This window comes from Erinaceus europaeus, chromosome 18 (genome assembly GCF_950295315.1).
Source record: "Erinaceus europaeus chromosome 18, mEriEur2.1, whole genome shotgun sequence".
Taxonomy (NCBI): Eukaryota; Metazoa; Chordata; class Mammalia; order Eulipotyphla; family Erinaceidae; genus Erinaceus; species Erinaceus europaeus.
Window position 1 is genome coordinate 21,390,274 of NC_080179.1, and position 18,268 is coordinate 21,408,541.

Sequence of the window (18,268 nt, forward strand, 5' to 3'; positions counted from 1 at the left end):
CCCACTACTTTATTTTTTGCCTTCAGGGTTATCACTGGGGCTTGGTGCCAGCCCCCCCCCCCCATTTTATTGATTAGGACAAAGAAATTAGAGTGGGGGGAAGATAGAGAAAGACTGCTTCACCACTCGTGAAGCTTCCTCCTGTATGTGGGGAGTGGGGGCTCAAATCCAGTCCTTCTGAGGGTGGGTCCCCTTTCGCTTCATATTATGTGTATTTAGCCCAGTGCACCACTGCCCAACCCTCATACCCACTACATTTAAAGAAAGTTCAGTGCTATGGTCTTTTAAACTCTGCCTCTATCGTTTAAAAAAAAAAAAGGGAAAAAAAACACTTCATGTACTGTACCACGTCCTTGAGTGAGGACCAGAGTATCACTCTGGCACATGGCAATGCTGGGTTATCAATTCATGACCTCATGTTTAAGAACTCAATACTGCGGGAGTCAGGCTGTAGCGCAGCGGGTTAAGTGCAGGTGGCGCTAAGCACAAGGACCTGTGTAAGGACCCTGGTTCGAGGCCTGGCTCCCCACCTGCAGGGGGTTGCTTCACAAGCGGTGAAGCAGGTATGCAGGTGTCTTTCTCTCCCTCTCTCTATCTTCCCCCTCCCCTCTCCATTTCTCTCTGTCCTACCCAACAATGACAACAATAACAACTACAACAATAAAAAACAACAAGGGCAACAAAAGGGAATAAATAAAATAAAAGGAACTTAATACTTTTATTTTAAAGTTTCCCACAAAACAAGTGTCATTCTACCTAAGACAAAATTTCTGAGCAGGTACAGAGAAGGTTTTAGACACAGAATACGTCTTTCAGTGTGGTAAACCGTGCATGGTGTGTAATGGACTGGAAAGGGAGTAAAAGCAGAGTATCTGTTTGTCCCATTCTGTATATTTCACTCAGATTTTCTAATAGTACCCCAGTCATTCCAGGGTAAGACACAGCTTGGTACTGGAGTTGGTTAGAACTTTCTTTGAAATCCATTCATGGGGAAACATTATAATGTTAGTCTTAAATTACCTAATTGTCCCTGAAGCAAATGAGATCAAGGAGATAAAATATAATCAACAAGTAGAGTAAATCTTTTATACATTTTTATTAGTAAATTGGGTTATATTCATAAACATCAAAAATGCAAAAAGAATCTACTTAGATACTAACTATAATACAAGTAATTTTGAAAAGGGAAATAGTTTACATAATAAACTGACCATGACTTAGCACTGTGCTATGTAACTAGATATCTATCATTCTCCCATTACACTCAGTATTCTTAACTTAGTTTAGAATATGCAGTTTGGAGCAAGTTAATAGTCCAAGTATTCCAAATGTGGTCTGCAAATTTATCAATGTCAACATTGGGGACTTCTTAGACTGGCAGTTTCAGGTTCTACCAAGTACTGAACTTAAATCTATTTCAACAAGAGTGATCTGAAGATGATGTGAAGACACTAAAATTTGAAAGCTTATACTTTGTTGCAAAATATGAAGGATATAGGTAATTATCCCTCTAAAAATTATCAGTAATGAGATTGGAGGACACACATCAACAATACCACAGCACCAGAGCTCTCACCCAGTACCCTGGCACCACCCACATTGTGCTGGAGTTTGAAGCTGGGACGTACATAGTAGGCCAAGTGATCTATTTTATAAGGCTGTCGGGTATAGGACAGGAAATAATAGATCCTCTAAAATTTGATATACTTTTGTTTTCTACTTAGTATCTTTCTAAGTGCTTCACCAAAACCTCAAATAGCGAGCGGTTCTCATAACCAAAATGGCATGTCCGCTCAGTGTGATAGCTAATCTTGGGAATCCATCAGGTCACTCTTTGGTAAGGTTTAAATGGCACGTCTAAATTGTTCAGCTTACCAGCACATTCAGCACTGCCTTAGTTTGTGTTGTAAATTGAGAGTGGTGAATATTTGGAATATGCAATTATCCTGGGTGATTTTTCTTTTATAGAACTTCGGTATGACCTGCCAGCATCATACAAATTCCATAAAAAGAAATCAGTAAGTCTCAATTTTGACTATTATACATTTAGTACTAAAAAACTGCAATAAGTTATTTTAAATTCCAGACCATCTCAGGAAACCAAGTCAGTGGAATGTCTGTTATTGTAGGGCACAAAAAGTCATGTTTATGCTACACTATCATATATATGTATCACATAGCATTCTATCTTTAAAAAAGGTTCCAGCCACTTGGCGCTACTGGCAACAAGAACAAAAATATCCCACAATGTATATATCTTGACTATAATACACATAGGAGGGAGGATATATGCTCTTGGGGGGTGGGGGGGTGGGGAATGGCACCAACGTGCTCCATGCAGAACTGATAAAAAGTTGTAAAACTGAGCGGAGGGTAGATAGCACAATGGTTATGCAAACAGACTCTTATGCCTGAGACTCCCAACGTCCCAGGTTCAATCCCCCACACCACCATGAGCCAGAACTGAACAGTGTTCTGGTAAAAAAAAATAAGTTGTAAAACTTGTAGTACTATGAAGTCAAATAAACAAGTATACCAGTAGCAGCTATGGGATAGGCCCAAATTAACAGCCAGTACTTTCTCAAGTGCTTTAGGCACAAAAAGGAGAGAAAGAAACTAAGGTTTTGCTCTTAACATAGTATATATTTTATTAGTTTGTAGTAATACAACCCTCATATTTAAAAGGCCATCTAATCTTGATATTTGAATCATCTGAAATAACACAAACAGAGCTATATTTTTTTTTTAAAAAAATCTTCATTTGGATAACAAAAATAAACAAAGCAAGTTAAACAGCAATTTTTCTTTCTTACAGGTGGACATTGAAGTGGACCTAATTCGTCTTTCTTTTTGAAAGTCTTCCCCCAAAAAGCGGCAAAGCTTAGTTAAAATGAATTTTAAAAATTTATTTACTATTGGTCTCCAGCACCATTTTCTGTTTTCTGTTGTTTTGATGCAGGTTCATCTTTGTCTAGGTCTTCTCTTGCTCTTTTTACTGGCCCTACAATGACAAATTAATCTTTGTTAATTCACTAGAAGCATTCTATTTTAATATTGAGTATAATTACAGTGATAATGGTTCATTTACTTCAGACCTCATGTCTATTTGCTTTAAAAAGAAAAAAAAAAACATTTGTTCAGTGGGAAAGCAAGTACAGAAGCCAGACCTTCCACCTTCTGTACCCCACAGTGATCCTGGGTCCATAGGAAAGCTATCAAGGGAGGGATTGACTGGAAATGGAGTTGTGGTGGTGTGAACTGTGCGGAATTGTACCCCTCTTATCCTATGGTCTTGTCAATATTTCCATTTTATAAATAAAACAAAAAAATTTGTATTTTACTTTTTAAAATTATTTTTAAAGATTTATTTCTTAGAAAGATAGGAGAAAGAACCAGCCATCACTGTGGCACATGTGCTGCTGGGGATTGAACTCAGGACCTCATGCTTGAGAGTCCAAAGCTTTATCACTGTGCCACCTCCCAGACCACAACATTTGTATTTTAATGAGGTACAGAGCACTGCTCAGCTCTGGCTTAAGGTGGTGGTAGGGATTGAACTTGGGGCCCCAAAGCCTCAAGCATGAAAGTCTTGCAGAGCCATTAAATGCTGTCTCCCTGACCGCCAGACCTTAATCTCTAAACACTCTTGTATCCCACTTGTAAATCAACACAAGGTGGGGGGGGGGGGTTTAAATCACAATATGATTCACACAGGTTATCCCTGGTCTCTTTAAGTTTTTTCAGGAAAGTACCAACAAACTTACACTTACCAGTGGTACCATTTTCATCGCGTTCATCATCACTATCAAATTTAGTTTTCTTGCCCTGATACTGTACTTTTCCTTTAGCAGAACTGGCCTGAGTGGCTTTATTTCCTTTTCCCTTTCCTTTAAATCGGCGACCTGGAGGAATCATTAAATTTTAATTTCTAGTCAATGTTTTTGAGCACTGATTAAAAATTTTACTCTAGCAAATGAGCTAAAATACTATCAAAAGAAACATCAGGATAACCTTTTGATTTCCATTTGTTCAGAGATTCTTGTTGATCTTCTATGATTTTTTTCAGTGCTGCTTTTTCCACATCTCCTTCTAGTACTTCCCATGTCACTTCTTTGTTCCTTAGCTGTAGGTTACCATTATTTGCATCTTTGGCTTTATCCAGTGCATCCTTAGCTTTCTCTTTAAACAGAATTATCCCCTATGCAAAGAAAATGGAAGCCACATCTTGAGTTTTTCATCCCAATTAATTTTTTTGTTCAAAATTTAATACTTCCAGTCCCACACATCTTCTAAATCATTTTCAACTTCAAAAGGTTTTTATCAAACACTAGGAAAACTCGCAGAAAAATGACAATACTATTCACAGCATAATTCACTGTTAGACATCACATTCAGTAATAAAAATAACAAGGTGCGGGAGCTGGGCGGCAGCGCAGCAGGTTATGCGCACATGGCACAAAGTTCAAGAACCATTGTAAGTTCGAGCCCCCAGCTCCCCACCTGCAGGGGAGTCACTTCACAGGTGGTGAAGCAGGTCTGCAGGTGTCTGTCTTTCTCTCCCCGTCTTCCTCTCCTCTCCATTTCTCTCTGTCCTATCCAAAAAAAAAAAAAAAAAAAAAAAAAAAGACACCAAAAACAACAACAATAAAAAAATAAAACAAGGGCAATAAAAGGAAATAAGTAACAAGGTACAAAGTACATTTAAACAGGAATTTCTTAAAATTCTATTAATAGGGAGTCGGGCGGTAGCGCAGTGGGTTAAGCGCACGTGGCGCAAAGCACAAGAACAGGCGAAAGGATCTGAAAGGATCCAATTAGAGCCCCCGACTCCCCACCTGCAGGGGAGGCGCTTCACAGGTGGTGAAGCAGGTCTGCAGGTGTCTATCTTTCTCTCCCCCTCTCTGTCTTCCCCTCCTCTCTCCATTGCTCTCTGTCCTATCCAACCAACAACGATGACATCAAGAACAATAATAACTACAACAATAAAACAACAAGGGTAACAAAAGAGAAAATAAATAAATATAAAAAAAAACTTAAAAAAAATTTTATTAATAAAAGTACTGCTTTCTACTAATCTTATCTTCTAAACAATAAGCTCCTATGGACTTTTAAACTGATTGTTAAAAAAAGAATATATTAATGTTTCCAAACCTCTTTTGCTCCTCTGACAAAGTCTATCCATTTTATTTCACCATGATTTGTGAAAAGGATATGCAAATCTTCTCTACAGGTCTGGTCATCTAATTCTCCCGAAAATTTCAGCAAGCATCCAATCTTTTCTTCCAGAGATTTCTAGAAAGGTACACAACGTAACCAAAAAGTGTTTATAAGCAACAAATCAGAAATTCCTAAATCTACACAAGAAAAAGACACAGAAATGCTATTTGGTTAAGTCTGGGAGGTGGGTGCAGTGGATAAAAGCATTAGATTCTCAAGCATGAGGTCCTGAGTTCAATCCCCAGCAGCACATGTATGAGAGCGATGTCTGGTTCTTTCTCTCTTTCCTCCTTTCTTTCTCATTAATAAAATCTTTAGTTAAAAAATGCTATTTTCCTTTGGGCCAAACTTTTAACTTGTTTTCCAGTAACTGATACTTATTTACATTAGTTATAGTAAGAGCCTGTGTTTAAGCCCCTGTCCCTGCATGGGGTAAGTTTCACGAGTGGTGAAGCAGTGCTGCAGGTGTCTTGTCTCTTTCCCTCTCTACCTCCCTCATCCATTTGCTTTTTTCTGTCTCCATCCAATAAATGAAATATTAATAAAATACTTAATCTTGTTATTCTCTACACATTGGTAATTATTTAGGCCAGAAAACGACAACTCTACATTTGTTGTAACTGTCTTTAAAATACCCTCACTTCTTATTCTCATGATGTTAGAATTACAGATTTCTTAAATACCAGTAAGTTATACTTACCATTTCAGCATTTTCTGCTAACTTTTGTTTTTCTTCTTGCTCTCTAAAAATGTAATCAGAACATTTTCAATTTACTTTGTAGGAAAATAAATCCTAATAAAGTTAACCTCAATCATGATCCTAAACTACTTAACAAGGTTTTCTGACTGATCAACACAATGTGGCCCCCAGATTATCAACGTCTCACTAGCAAACAAAAGTCTTGGTGCTACTCATTTGTTCTATCAATAAATGAGCTCCATTTACTAAAACCACTAACTCTGAATCAAAACATTATTACCTCAATGAACTTACTGTTTAGCTCGTAATTTAGCTTCCACTTTATTTTGCTTTCTTTCTTCATTTTTTTTGGCAAAGTAATCTTCCCTAAAGGATATAAAACATAGAGGTTAAGTTCATGAGGAAAAAAAGGCTAAAAGTCAGACATGGTACAGGAAAAAACATTGCATTTTCAGGTGAGGGAGATAGCACAATGGTTATGCAAAGAGATTCTCATACCTGAGGCTCTAAAGTCCCAGGTTCCATCTCCTGCACCACTATAAACCAGAGCTGAGCAGTGCTCTGGGAGAAAAAAACATGGAAGCTGGGCTCACTCAGTAGAGTTGCATGCTTTACCATGTTTGGGGGCTGAAATCCTAGTACCACACGAACACCATCAGGTACGCCATGGCTAATGAAATGGTGCCGTGGTGCACTTTTCTCTCTGCACCCCGCCCCCCCCACACAAAAAGAGCAAATAGGCTTCTGAGCTCTGGCATAATACATGCCTGCGGCCCCAGGTTAATTCCCTGATACAACAGAAAATAAAACAAGACAAAAGCAAAAAGAAAACATAAAAATTTCAAAATGTGCCAAGGGACTTGGCTAGTGGGGGGAAGCTTGAACCTGGTTCTCGCTTACGGCAAAGCAGCACACTAGCCGAGTTATTTTTCCCGATCTGTTTTTACAGCTCTCTCCCTCTTTGTATCTCATCTTACATTTAAAGAGTCCACCAGGAGCTGATTAACCCTTCAGGCACCAACCCCAACAATAAATAAAACAAAAAAGAAAGCCAAAGGTGCAATTTTATTTTCATAAATCCAGAATTGTACAATCATCACCACTTTTCAAAACATAACTCCCCCCACAAAAGAACCCCCACATATATTAGCAATTTCTTTTTTTTTAATTTTCCCCCTTTATTGGGGGATTAATGTTTTACTTTCAACAATATATATTAGCAATTTCATTTTGGTTCTCATTTATCATAAACTACAGGTCACATCCAGTATTTAGTAGGGTCCTAGTGTTTACTGCACAAAAGGGAAAAAAACTAAGAAAACCTGACATCTGAGGACCAGAGCATAGCCCACATAAAGCAAATTAAATGTCTTGCTGTGCGAGAACACAGGGGTTGAGTCCCAGCATTCAGGAGGGAAGTACTAAGGCACTGGGGGAGCTCCATAGATGGGAGTGCTGTCATGTCTCTCCTATCCTCACCCCTCTCTCCCTCTCAGAGTAGAAAGTTGAGCTAAGAGGACTGCTCACTGGAGTGTTTTTTTTTTAAACCAGAACACTGATCAGCTCTGGTTTATGGTGGTGCAGGGGATTAAACCTGGGACTTTGGAGCCTCAGGCATGACAGTCTGTTTATATAAACAGTCTGTTTATATAAACTTTATGCTATCTACCCCTGCCCTGCTCATTGGAATTTTACATTTGAAAGTCCCTTGCATTATTCCCTGGCTGTGTGTGTGTGTGTGTGTGTGTGTGTGTGTGTGTGTGTGTGTGTGTGTGTGTGTGTGTGTGTGTGTAAACGGAGACTGTGGCTTGGGAGGTGGCACAGTGAATAAAGCATTGGACTTTCAAGCGTGAGGTCCTGAGTTCAATCCCCGGCAGCACATGTGCCAAAGTGATGTCTGGTTCTTTCTCATTAAAATTAAAACAAACTATTATTATTATTATTATTATTATTATTTTGAGAAGCCAGGAGAGCTCACATGGTAGAAAACACACTTTACTGTGCACAAGAGCTGGGCTTCACCACCCCAGCACCACACATGGTCAGTTTCATGTTAGAGGAGCAATACTGTGGTAAATCTCTTCTGACTCCCTCTCTATCAGATACTGAAATTGAGATGTTTGTCAGCTATAATCACACAGGTAAAAACAAAATAAAACCTAGGGTTCAACACTTATCACAAGATTCACAATAATGCATCTTTAAGTTCATCATGCTTTATTAAGTTAAGCTGATTTGTTGAGCACTGCTCAGCTCTGGCTTATGGTGGTGCCAAGTATTGGGCCTGGGAGCCCTGGTGCCTCCGGCATTCAAGTCTGTTCCATAAACCACTAATACTATCACCCTGGACCAAGTTTATCATATTAAGTAAGCAGCATTTATAAGACCCTATAATGCAAAAGTAGGGGGGCTATGCACCCTGAGAAGTGCTCAGCAGGTAGAACAGAACTTGCATCAGAATTCTAGGTTCAGTCCTCAGCAGTGTATATACTGGAGCACAATGGAGCTTGGCTTCTCTCAGGATAAATCAAAGGGCACCCAGTATGATAGCTGCCAGTCTCTTATCTTTCTATGTGAAAAAGTTGGCCCAAGGCAAGGAAGCACCAAGGACAACAGTAAATAAAGTGGGAGAGAAGTATGGCACTATAACCCCACAACTGGATGTTCAGCTTCCCGGGGGGCGGGGGGGGGACCACGACAGACGGACACACGCAAATATGGGACAGGATGGAGTCTTTTGGTGGTGGGAATGGTGTTTATGTACACTCCTATCAATTTGTAGTCAGATAAATCACTTTTTAGTTAGTATGAGAGGGGAAAAATTGACTGAATGTTTCAAACTTTTTAAATCACAGACTGAGTCTTTTTAATACATAGGCTGAGTCTTTGATATGTTGACTCTCTTAAAAGCTTAAGACCAGGGAGAACAGAAGCAACCGCAACCGGTGGCACAGCTACATACAATGTCAAAGGACATCAATTATGGTGATGTTGTGTATGATACAATTCCAAACATTTCTCAAATAATGCCTAAAGCTAATAAAAATGCCAGTCTTATAAAGGATGCCACTCCAGCAGCCTAGGGAAGAAAAGCAAAGGACCAGTATGCCCAGAGCTGCTGGGCAGATTCCCGGCACATTCTAGCTACACTGGCTCATGTGAAATTCACATGAAACAAATATGAATGAAACAACAACAAAGGATACAATTCCCAACCCTAATGTCAGTTTAATACACTTAAGTGGCCAGAAGAAACATCACTAAAAAGAGACTTACTTGAAAAGTATCAGCAGATCCGTTTCTTTGTATTTCTGGCCTGGGGTCTCAACAAACTTCTTAGCAGATTCAACGCTATCAAACACAGCAAATATTGATCCCTATTAAAAGTGGAAGAACCTTTTTTAAAATTTATGTGTAATGTTTAAAGTAGGAAAATTAAGTCACACTGTACAACCGTACCTTAAAAGCTTTGTGTAATGTTCTTCTCATCTGAATATTTAGTACTTGGCCTTTATCTTCTAACCATTCTTTTATGTCATCAAGAGTTGCATCAGTTGGGAAACCTTTCTATGAAGAGTAGGAAGAAATTTACAAATGAATTCTTAATAATCAACTCACCAGAAATTGTGACTCATTTTATTTTGAAGTGATGCCTCAGAGGGTGGGCAGTGTTACCTTGTGTGAGGAACCAAGTTCAAGCCCCCAGTCCTCACCTATAGAGAGGAAGCTTCACAAGTGGTAGAACACTACTGCAGATATGTGTCTCTCAACTTCTCTATTTCTATCAGAAAAAATGGCACCGGACTGTGGGGCACCCAGTAAAGCACATGCACCACTATGCACAGGGATCTGGGTTCAAGCCTTCAATTCCCACCTGCAAGGGGGCTGAAACTTCACAAGTGATGAGGCAGTAATGTAGAGCATTTGCCATGCCGGCACAAAGTCCCAGCAATAGCCTTGTTGGCCAAAAAAAACAGAAAAGAAAAGAAAGGATTTGCAAGCATGAATTTCATCCCTAGCGCATTTTCTGGATCTATCATTACTACATATATATCTTGCAGGTTCTCTCTAAGGAAGAAAGAGTGGTCCAGGAGGTGGCACAGTGAATAAAGCACTGGACACTCAAGCATGAGATCCTCCTGAGTTGAATCACAATGGCAGCACATGTACCAGAGTGATGCCTGGTTCTTTCTCACTAATATAAATAAAATCTTTTAAAATAGAAAAATTTATTTATGCAATGCCAGGGCCTCACATATGTAGACAATTCTATTTCTGACTATCCCCCTCCCTTTTTAATTAAAAAAAATATATATATATATATATTTATTCCCTTTTGTTGTCCTTGTTGTAGTTATTATTGATGTCGTTGTTGGATAGGACAGAGAGAAATGGAGAGAGGAGGGGGTCGGGCGGTGGCGCAGTGGGTTAAGCGCATGTGGCGCAAAGCACAAGGACTGGCGTAAGGATCCTGGTTCAAGCCCCCACCTCCCCACCTGCAGGGGAGTCGCTTAACAGGTGGTGAAGCACGTCTGCAGGTGTCTATCTTTCTCTCCCCCTCTTGTCTTCCCCTCCTCTCTCCATTTCTCTCTGTCCTATCCAACAATGAACAACATCAACAATGGCAATAATAATAACCACAACGAGGCTACAAGGGCAACAAAAGGGGGAAAAAATGGCCTCCAGGAGCGGTGGATTCATGGTGCAGGCACCGAGCCCAGCAATAACCCTGGAGGGAAGAAAAAAAAAAAAAGAAGAAATGGAGAGAGGAGGGGAAGACAGAGGGGGAGAGAAAGATAGACACCTGTTACAGACCTGCTTCACCGCCTGTGAAGTGACTCCCCTGCAGGTGGGGAGCCGGGGGCTCCAACCGGGATCCTTATGCTGGTCTTTGCTCTTTGCACCACATGAGCTTAACCCTCTGTGCTATCGTCCGACTCCCCCCATTCTTTTATAGAAACAAAGGAAGAAGCACAATAGCACTAATCCACAATCTGTGAAGCTCCCCTAGTGCACTGTGGTGGTACTCCAAGTAGTGCTAGAGTTCAAACCCAGAGTTTCACTCATGTCAAGATATACGTCCTAGTAGGTGCAGTTATCTCCTGTCGCTGTAACTATGTTTTCAAAAGAAAATAATCAGCAGCTCAAACAGCATAGTTACAAGTTCCCTAGTATCACATGGCCAGAGTGACTCTGGTCTCCTCTCCCCCAGTAATAAACAAATGAACATCAATAAACCATTTTTTAATTAACTTTTTATATTTATTCCCTTTTGTTGCCCTTGTTTTTATTGTTGTAATTATTATTGTTGTTACTGATGTCATTGTTGTTGGAAAGGACAGAGAGAAATGGAGAGGAGGGGAACACAGAGGGAGAAAGATAGATGCCTGCAGAACTGCTTCACTACTTGTGAAGCAACTCCCCTGCAGGTGGAGAGTCAGAGGCTCCAACAGGGATCCCTTCGCCAGTCCTTGCGCTTTGCACCACCTGTGCTTAACCCGCTGTACTACCGCCCGCCTCCCTTCAATAAACCTTTAAAAAGTCACTGTTGGGCAGGGGAAATAGTATAATGGTTAAGCAAATGGACTCTCATGCCTGAGAATTCCAAGTTCAATCCCCCACACCACCAAAAGCCATAGCTGAGCAGTGCTGTGATAAAAAAAAATGGTGAAAAAAAATGACAATAAAAATTTTTAAACTTAAGTGTTTTCCAGCAGAATAAAACTGTCCCATTTATCTGAGCTTCTACTCAAAATACCACAGTAGGGGAAGCGATACAGTATTACATGTTAACAATTTAAGAGTTGGATTATATTAAGTCTACTTTTGGATATCTGAAGTTTCCCAGGAAAAAAAAAAAAAAAAAAAAAAAAACCTATCTTAAAGAAAACAGCTGTTGTCCGGGAGGTGGCACAGTGGATAAGGCATTGGACTCTCAAGCATGAGGTCCTAAATTCAATCCCCAGAAGCACATGTACCAGAGTGATGTCTGGTTCTTTCTCTTGCTCTTATCATTTCTCATGAATCAATAAATAAAATTAAAAAAAAAAAAAAAAACTATTATGTTTAACTGTTGGTAAAAATATCTACTGGGTGCTTACATAATGCCAAAGGTTTTGTCCAATAGTGTTTGGACTTTTCATTTAATCCTCACAAGTTCTATAAGGTAAAACTAACAAGAACCCGTCTTCTTTAACTTTTCCTTTATAAACCCCTAAGTCAAGCGCTGACTTTCAGTCGATCACCAAAAGAGCTGCTCTACCATGTATCAACCCCAGGTTGTGTTTAGCACCAAGTTCCCCAAGCTGACTGCCTTTTAAAAAATTATTTATTTTAGGGATCGGGCGGTGGCGCAGTGGGTTAAGCGCATGTGGCGCAAAGCGCAAGGACTGGTGTAAGGGTCCCGGTTCGAGCCCCGGCTCCCCACCTGCAGGGGAGTCGCTGCACAGGCGGTGAAGCAGGTCTGCAGGTGTCTTTCTCTCCCCGTCTCCCCCTCCTCTCTCCATTTCTCTCTGTCCTATCCAACAATGAACAGCATCAACAATGGCAATAATAATAACCACAACGAGGCTACAACAACAAGGGGGCAACAAAAGGGGGAAAAAATGGCCTCTAGGAGCGGTGGATTCATGGTGCAGGCACCGATCCCAGCAATAACCCTGGAGGAAAAAAAAATGTAAATTATTTATTTACTCCATTTTGTTGTCCTTGTTTTATTGTTATAGTTATTATTGTTGTTTTTACTGATGTCGTTGGATAGGACAGAAATGGAGAGGAGGGGAAGACAGAGGGGAGAGAGATAAGACACCCGCAGACCTGCTACACTGTCCATGAACTGACGCCCCTACAGGTGGGGAGCCAAGGGCTTGAACTGGGATCCTTATGTCGTGCCGGTATGCTTCTAAATCCTGCTTATAAGACCTTCTGTTCTGATCATCACTTAAGGTTCACTTGTATTACTTACGATGTATTCTATTTACATAACCACTGTTAACTAAGCACCCCCCTGCCTTCGGGACATTGGTTTAATCCTCACTGGTTCACGCTTTTCCCTTCTCCCGGTGCCCTATCCTACGTACTTCCTTGTTCCTGACTATTCCGCCTCAGGAGAGATGCAGGACAGAATTGTGCTGTGATTAGAAGAGATTAGATTGTTGAACCGTATCTCCGCTCGTCAATAAAGAGACACTGCTTCCCAGCTCAGCCATGAGTCCCTGGTCGTCTCTCTCCCGCCCGCGAGGCTATCCCGGCAACGTCAGTCCTTGTGCTTTGCGCCACATGTACTTAACCCGCTGCACTACCACCCGACTCCTGCTGACTGCCTTTTTAACAGGTATTCCTCCTAACCGCTGTTTTACAGCCAAGCCCTTATGCTCCCTACTATATGTTCTTTTTTATAACCTATTTTATTAATTATTGGATAGAGACAGAGAAATTGAGAAGGGAGGGGAAATAGAGGGAAAGAGACGGAGAGACACCTGCAGCCCTGCTTCACCACTGTCAAGTCTTCCCCCTGGCAGGTGAGGGCCGATATGCTCTTCCTAAATAAACAGAAGATAAAATTAAATGTATCAAAGGCACACTTACAATATAAACAGATCTGTTTTTTACGTCACTTTTATACTCATCAGTTACTTCAGGAAGGGGTTTGCTTGGAGATCTTCTGATTTTAGTTTTATCCTCACTTATTTCCATCAGTTCTGCTTTCGATTTGCTCAAGGCTTCTACTATTACATTGAAGTCTGTCGTTAGACGGTTTAACCTGAAGAATATATAAAAAGCACCATATAATTTGGTAGAACTGTTAAGAGAAAAATTTTAAAGAATTATTTGTCATCACCACCCTAAAGATGGTGGCCAAAGATGCAGCACAGTGGATAAAGCACTGGATCCTCAAGCATGAGATCCTGAATTTGATCCCTAGCATGACACATGCCAGTGATGCTACTTTCCCCTCCTCTCTCCTCTCAGACAGACAGGGAGAGAGAAACACCACAGCACTGAAGCTTCCCCCAGTGCTGTAGGCACCAGGCATGACTATGGGTCTTGCACAAGGCAACGCAAATGCCTTTTCAGATAAAGTATCTTGCTAGACCCAAATGAAAGTTTTTTTTTTTTGCCTCCAGGGTTATTGCTGCGGCTCGGTGCCTGCACTACAAATCCACTGCTCCTGGAGGCTTTTTCCCCCATTTTGTTGCCCTTGTTGTAGTTGTTATTTTTGTCATAGCTATTGTTGTTGTTGTTGGATAGGACAGAGAGAAATGGAAAAAGGAGGGGAAGACAGAGAGGAGAGAAAGACAGACACCTGCAGACCTGCTTCACCACTTGCGAAGCCACCTCCTGCAGGTGGGGAGCCGGGGACTTGAACCAGGATCCTTACGCACTTAACCCTTGTGCACTTAACCCACTGCGCTACCGAAAGGAAAGATTTTTTAAAAACACTTTTACCTGTTGAATTTTATCATGATCTCCAAAGGTACCCATCCTTCATCCAGTTTGATCTGTTCCTTTAAAAACTTGTCCCGTGGCAAATTGAAATCACCAAAATAATACTGCAAGATAATTAAAATAGGATGTTTCAGAACACTATATAGTATTCAATCCACTTTTTTTTTTTTTTTTGCTAGCTAGCTAGATCCTTGGTACTATGTTTACCAGAGTGGTACTCTGGCTTAGTTTCTCTCTTCCACGTGAAATAATCTCTCATATGTAATAAAGGAAATCCTTAACAGAAATAAATAAAAGTACATATAATGCCCAAGCGGTGGCTCAGCAAATAGAAGTCGTACTTGCATTCACCACGTATGAGGTCTTAAGAGTCAATCCCCAGCAATGCTCCACCACTAACAAATGCACCAATAGAACTCTCTGAATGGGGGAACAGTACTCTGGTGTTTTTCCTTCTAGCTCGATCCTAATATCATAGAATAAAAACTGGGCCAGGAGGCAGTACAACATATCATGCATGTGTGGAACCCTGGATCTGATCCCCAGGGTAAAAAACAAAAATGCCACCAGAAGCAGTGGAATCATGTAGGCAAAAAGCCCCAGTGAAAATCCTGGTGGCAAAACTAGCAGCCAGGAAGGTGGCTCAGCCAGTTCAGCAGGATTGGCAGCATCAAGCCCCAAATTCAGTATTCAGCACTACATGCCAGAGTAGAAGGGTACACTGTTCTATAACACTATAGAGTAGATCATGAAATCAAAAAGAATTGGAACAAGCTAGATAATCACTTTAATACTTATTTATAATGGTAACTTTCAAAATGTTTGTAGTTTACAGCCTAGGATGTTGGACTTGAACACATGGCGTCCGGAGACTGAACCCAGTCAGCACACATGCTAGAGTGACGCTCTGGTTCTCTCTCCTCTAATAAATAAATAAATCTTTAAAATGTTTTATGGGGAGTTGGGCTGTAGCGCAGCGGGTTAAGCACAGGTGGCGCAAAGCACAAGGACCCGCATAAGGATCCCGGTTCGAACCCCGGCTCCCCACCTGCAGGGGAGTCGCTTCACAGGCGGTGAAGCAGGTCTGCAGGTGTCTATCTTTCTCTCCTCCTCTCTGTCTCCCCTCCTCTCTCCATTTCTCTCTGTCCTATCCAACAACGACAACAACAACAATAACTACAACAATAAAACAACAAGGGCAACAAAAGGGAATAAATAAAATAAATATTTAAAAAAAAAGTTTTATGAACTTGCTCCATAGATATGTTCATCATATTCTAAGAATCAAAACCAATCCAAACGGTGAAGAGCTCAATAAACTGAAAGTAAATGGTATTTCTTTATTTGCTCTTTGGTCCTAAATTTCCTAGAAAGGAGCTTATGTTTACAGCTTAATAACACACAAGAATCATACCTCAATTTGATGACAGATTTTCGCCTCCAGGGTAGCCATTTTTTCATTATCACCACATTCAGCCATTGTGGCTACCTGTAAAATTTCCCAAAATAGCATGAAAAGGTTATTTTCTTTCCTCCCTTCCTTTTTAAATAAAACTCAAAACCAGAAAAAGAATTTCTCAAAATTAGTAACATCCCACTCTGCTTTAAAATCAGGTATAAAAAAAGCTCAAATTTCACATGTTCAATTTCTCTACTGAGTCTCCAAATCTCAGCCAAAACATAGGAATAAGTGATGGAAAACTGAAAAGCGATTGATAACTTCACCCCAGTTAATAAACGACTTCCATCTTCTTTAACAAAAGGAGTATCGTGTTTCATTTTACTGGTCAAGCATGGGGGTGGGGGCGACCTCCATTCAACCATTTACCTTAACTACTTCCAGCTTTAAGCAGATTTCCAGTGGTCAGTTTATTACTCTGATCTCAGTCCTACCTATTTGGCAAACGCTAGAAGAAGAAGAAGTCCTACCTATTTAACTCGTATAGGTCACATTTCTTTTTTACAATTAAATGCAGGAGTAGGGGGGAGACTTAGCACGGGGTACAGATCCCAAGTTCTATCCGTGGTACCCCCCCACACACACCCAGCCTTTTTAAAGAAAAACTGTCTTTAGAATTAGAGTTGAGTTAAAAAAGAAGGAATAGAGTTGACTTACAAAGAGCTTGTGATATGAGTACTACTCTTAATACAGCCCATTAGGACAGACGCTGAGCAAAAAAGGGCTTATGAATATGATAACTTTGAGTGCCTGGGGCCAAGACTTCAAAGTTCCGGGTGTAGACCTACTAATCCATCCCTGTATGGGTGACCCTCACAGCCAGGATCCTGTTTCATATCTGACATGAGCACGGGGGAAAGGAGGAGGAGGGGGAGTGTGTCAGGCTGGTTTGTTAAAAAGTCGGGTCACAATGCCAGTCTTGGCTTCAGATCACTTGCGTGCAGTGTTCTGCTTCACTCCCCAAGGATACCTCTGCCCTGAGCTAGGAGCGAACACTGGCTCTTCCTTCCTTTCTTTCAACAGTTTTATTCTGTCTTAGATGAAAACCTTGCTTTACTACTTTAAGGTGCACTGCAGGTATGCCATGCTGCCAGTTACTGCTGGGGCACCACACGTCTTAATCAGTGACCCAGCTGGCTAGAAAAATGCACAGATTCATACTTTCAGAGCTCGTAGAACGGCTGTTTACAGTTTTTCTTCTTGAAATCGGCCTGGGATATCTCCGTCTCCACAGGCATTGCCGTAGCATTGGTCGTGGCGTCCAGAATGCCTGGGAAATAGTCGACGTCATCATTTGTGGGTCTTCCCAAAGCTTTTGGTGTTAACCACTGGCTCACTTTCTTAGCCCAGATCGGCCCTGAACCTGGGGGCTTTAGGACTCAGGTATGAAAGTTGTCTGCAAAACCATTGTGCTGCCTTCCCGGCCAGAGACACATGCTCCAGCGCTGAGTCTCTCTAAACCGCAATAACCCTAGCGAGGCCCGTCTCCTCGTCCTCGACCTTATTCACCGCTGCGCGGGGACCGTGCCATCCCGCTCCAGCTCCTGCGGGACTCTCTGGCCTACTCCATTTTGGAACTTGGCAAAATACGCAACTTGCATGGGAGATAATGCCTCGACTTTTCCGTATGTCTCAGGGCCCTGAGAAGTGAGCGAGCGAGGTCCGTAAAAAAGCTGCAAAGGGAGACCCGAGGCCCGCGTTCACTCGCCCGGTGCACCGGCTGCAAGGAAGCCCAGGCGCTTGCCCCCCACCCGCCGCGGCAGCAACTTCACGGGCGACTCCCGACGTCGCCGCTGGCGACAATGGACGCGCAGAGGAGAGGGGACCGTGGAGCCGCGGCGGGGGTCGGGTCCCCGATCAACCACCGCCTCGCCCGGCCCTCAGACACGTGCGGGAGCCCGCGCGCCGCGCGCCCGGCGGCGGCACTTCCTCCCCAGACCCCGGCTCGGCCCGGCCCGCCGCCACCGCCGCGGCCCACGAGGCGCTCGGCCCGGCGTGAGGACGCAGCCCGCGTGAGGCAGGCGACGCAGGGGCGCGGGCTTCGCTCGCTGCGTAAAGCAGACCCTCGGGTACCTTCTTCTCCTCAGCCGCGGGGAACTGCTCACCTCGAAGGCCCCGGTCCAGAAGACTCAAGCGACAGGATCACTAACGGGGACCGCAAACACCCGACCTCCCAGCGCCGCCGACTGGCCTAACGCGCGTAAAGAAGATGGGAGCCGTCCCGGCAGCCCTTGCGGCCCGAGTGGGCGGGGCTCCGTGCAGGTCGGAGCCGGGCGCCGCGCTCTGGGCATGCGTGCCCGCGGCAGTCTCGGCCGGCGCTCAGACATTGGGCGAAAATGTGCCCAAAGGGGTTGGGCGGCGCTGTTACGTTGCGCTGGGATAAATATGTGCTTTTAAGTATTTCTAGATGGCATTTGTATCTCAAGCCTTCCCTTTGGCTGGAT

General features: G+C 42.3%; 2 protein-coding genes across 4 annotated transcripts in view; one reads left to right on the forward strand and one right to left on the reverse strand.

Annotated features, from left to right (window-relative positions):
• The window catches only part of METTL5 (methyltransferase 5, N6-adenosine), a 37,937-nt gene extending 34,597 nt beyond the window's left edge, over positions 1 to 3,340 (forward strand). For 2 of the 3 annotated variants that reach the window (XM_016195306.2, XM_007539298.3), the window contains 2 exons: positions 1,969 to 2,018; positions 2,816 to 3,340. In XM_016195306.2, the coding sequence (XP_016050792.1) occupies positions 1,969 to 2,018; positions 2,816 to 2,837 (72 nt within the window). In that variant the 3' untranslated portion in view covers positions 2,838 to 3,340. Of the gene's footprint in view, positions 1 to 1,968; positions 2,070 to 2,815 lie in introns of those variants that run through there. The other variant, XM_016195305.2, reaches the window with a different exon arrangement.
• On the reverse strand, positions 1,078 to 18,083 carry SSB (small RNA binding exonuclease protection factor La). Its single transcript, XM_007539297.2, has 12 exons — positions 17,930 to 18,083; positions 15,780 to 15,854; positions 14,366 to 14,469; positions 13,505 to 13,679; positions 9,377 to 9,484; positions 9,194 to 9,294; positions 6,212 to 6,283; positions 5,918 to 5,960; positions 5,152 to 5,292; positions 4,012 to 4,198; positions 3,771 to 3,902; positions 1,078 to 3,001 (listed from the first exon to the last, which is right to left on the reverse strand). Exons 2-12 carry the CDS (start codon positions 15,843 to 15,845, stop codon positions 2,913 to 2,915), a joined length of 1,218 nt encoding a protein of 405 aa, XP_007539359.1. The 5' UTR covers positions 15,846 to 15,854; positions 17,930 to 18,083; the 3' UTR covers positions 1,078 to 2,912.
• Between the last annotated feature and the right edge of the window lie 185 nt (positions 18,084 to 18,268).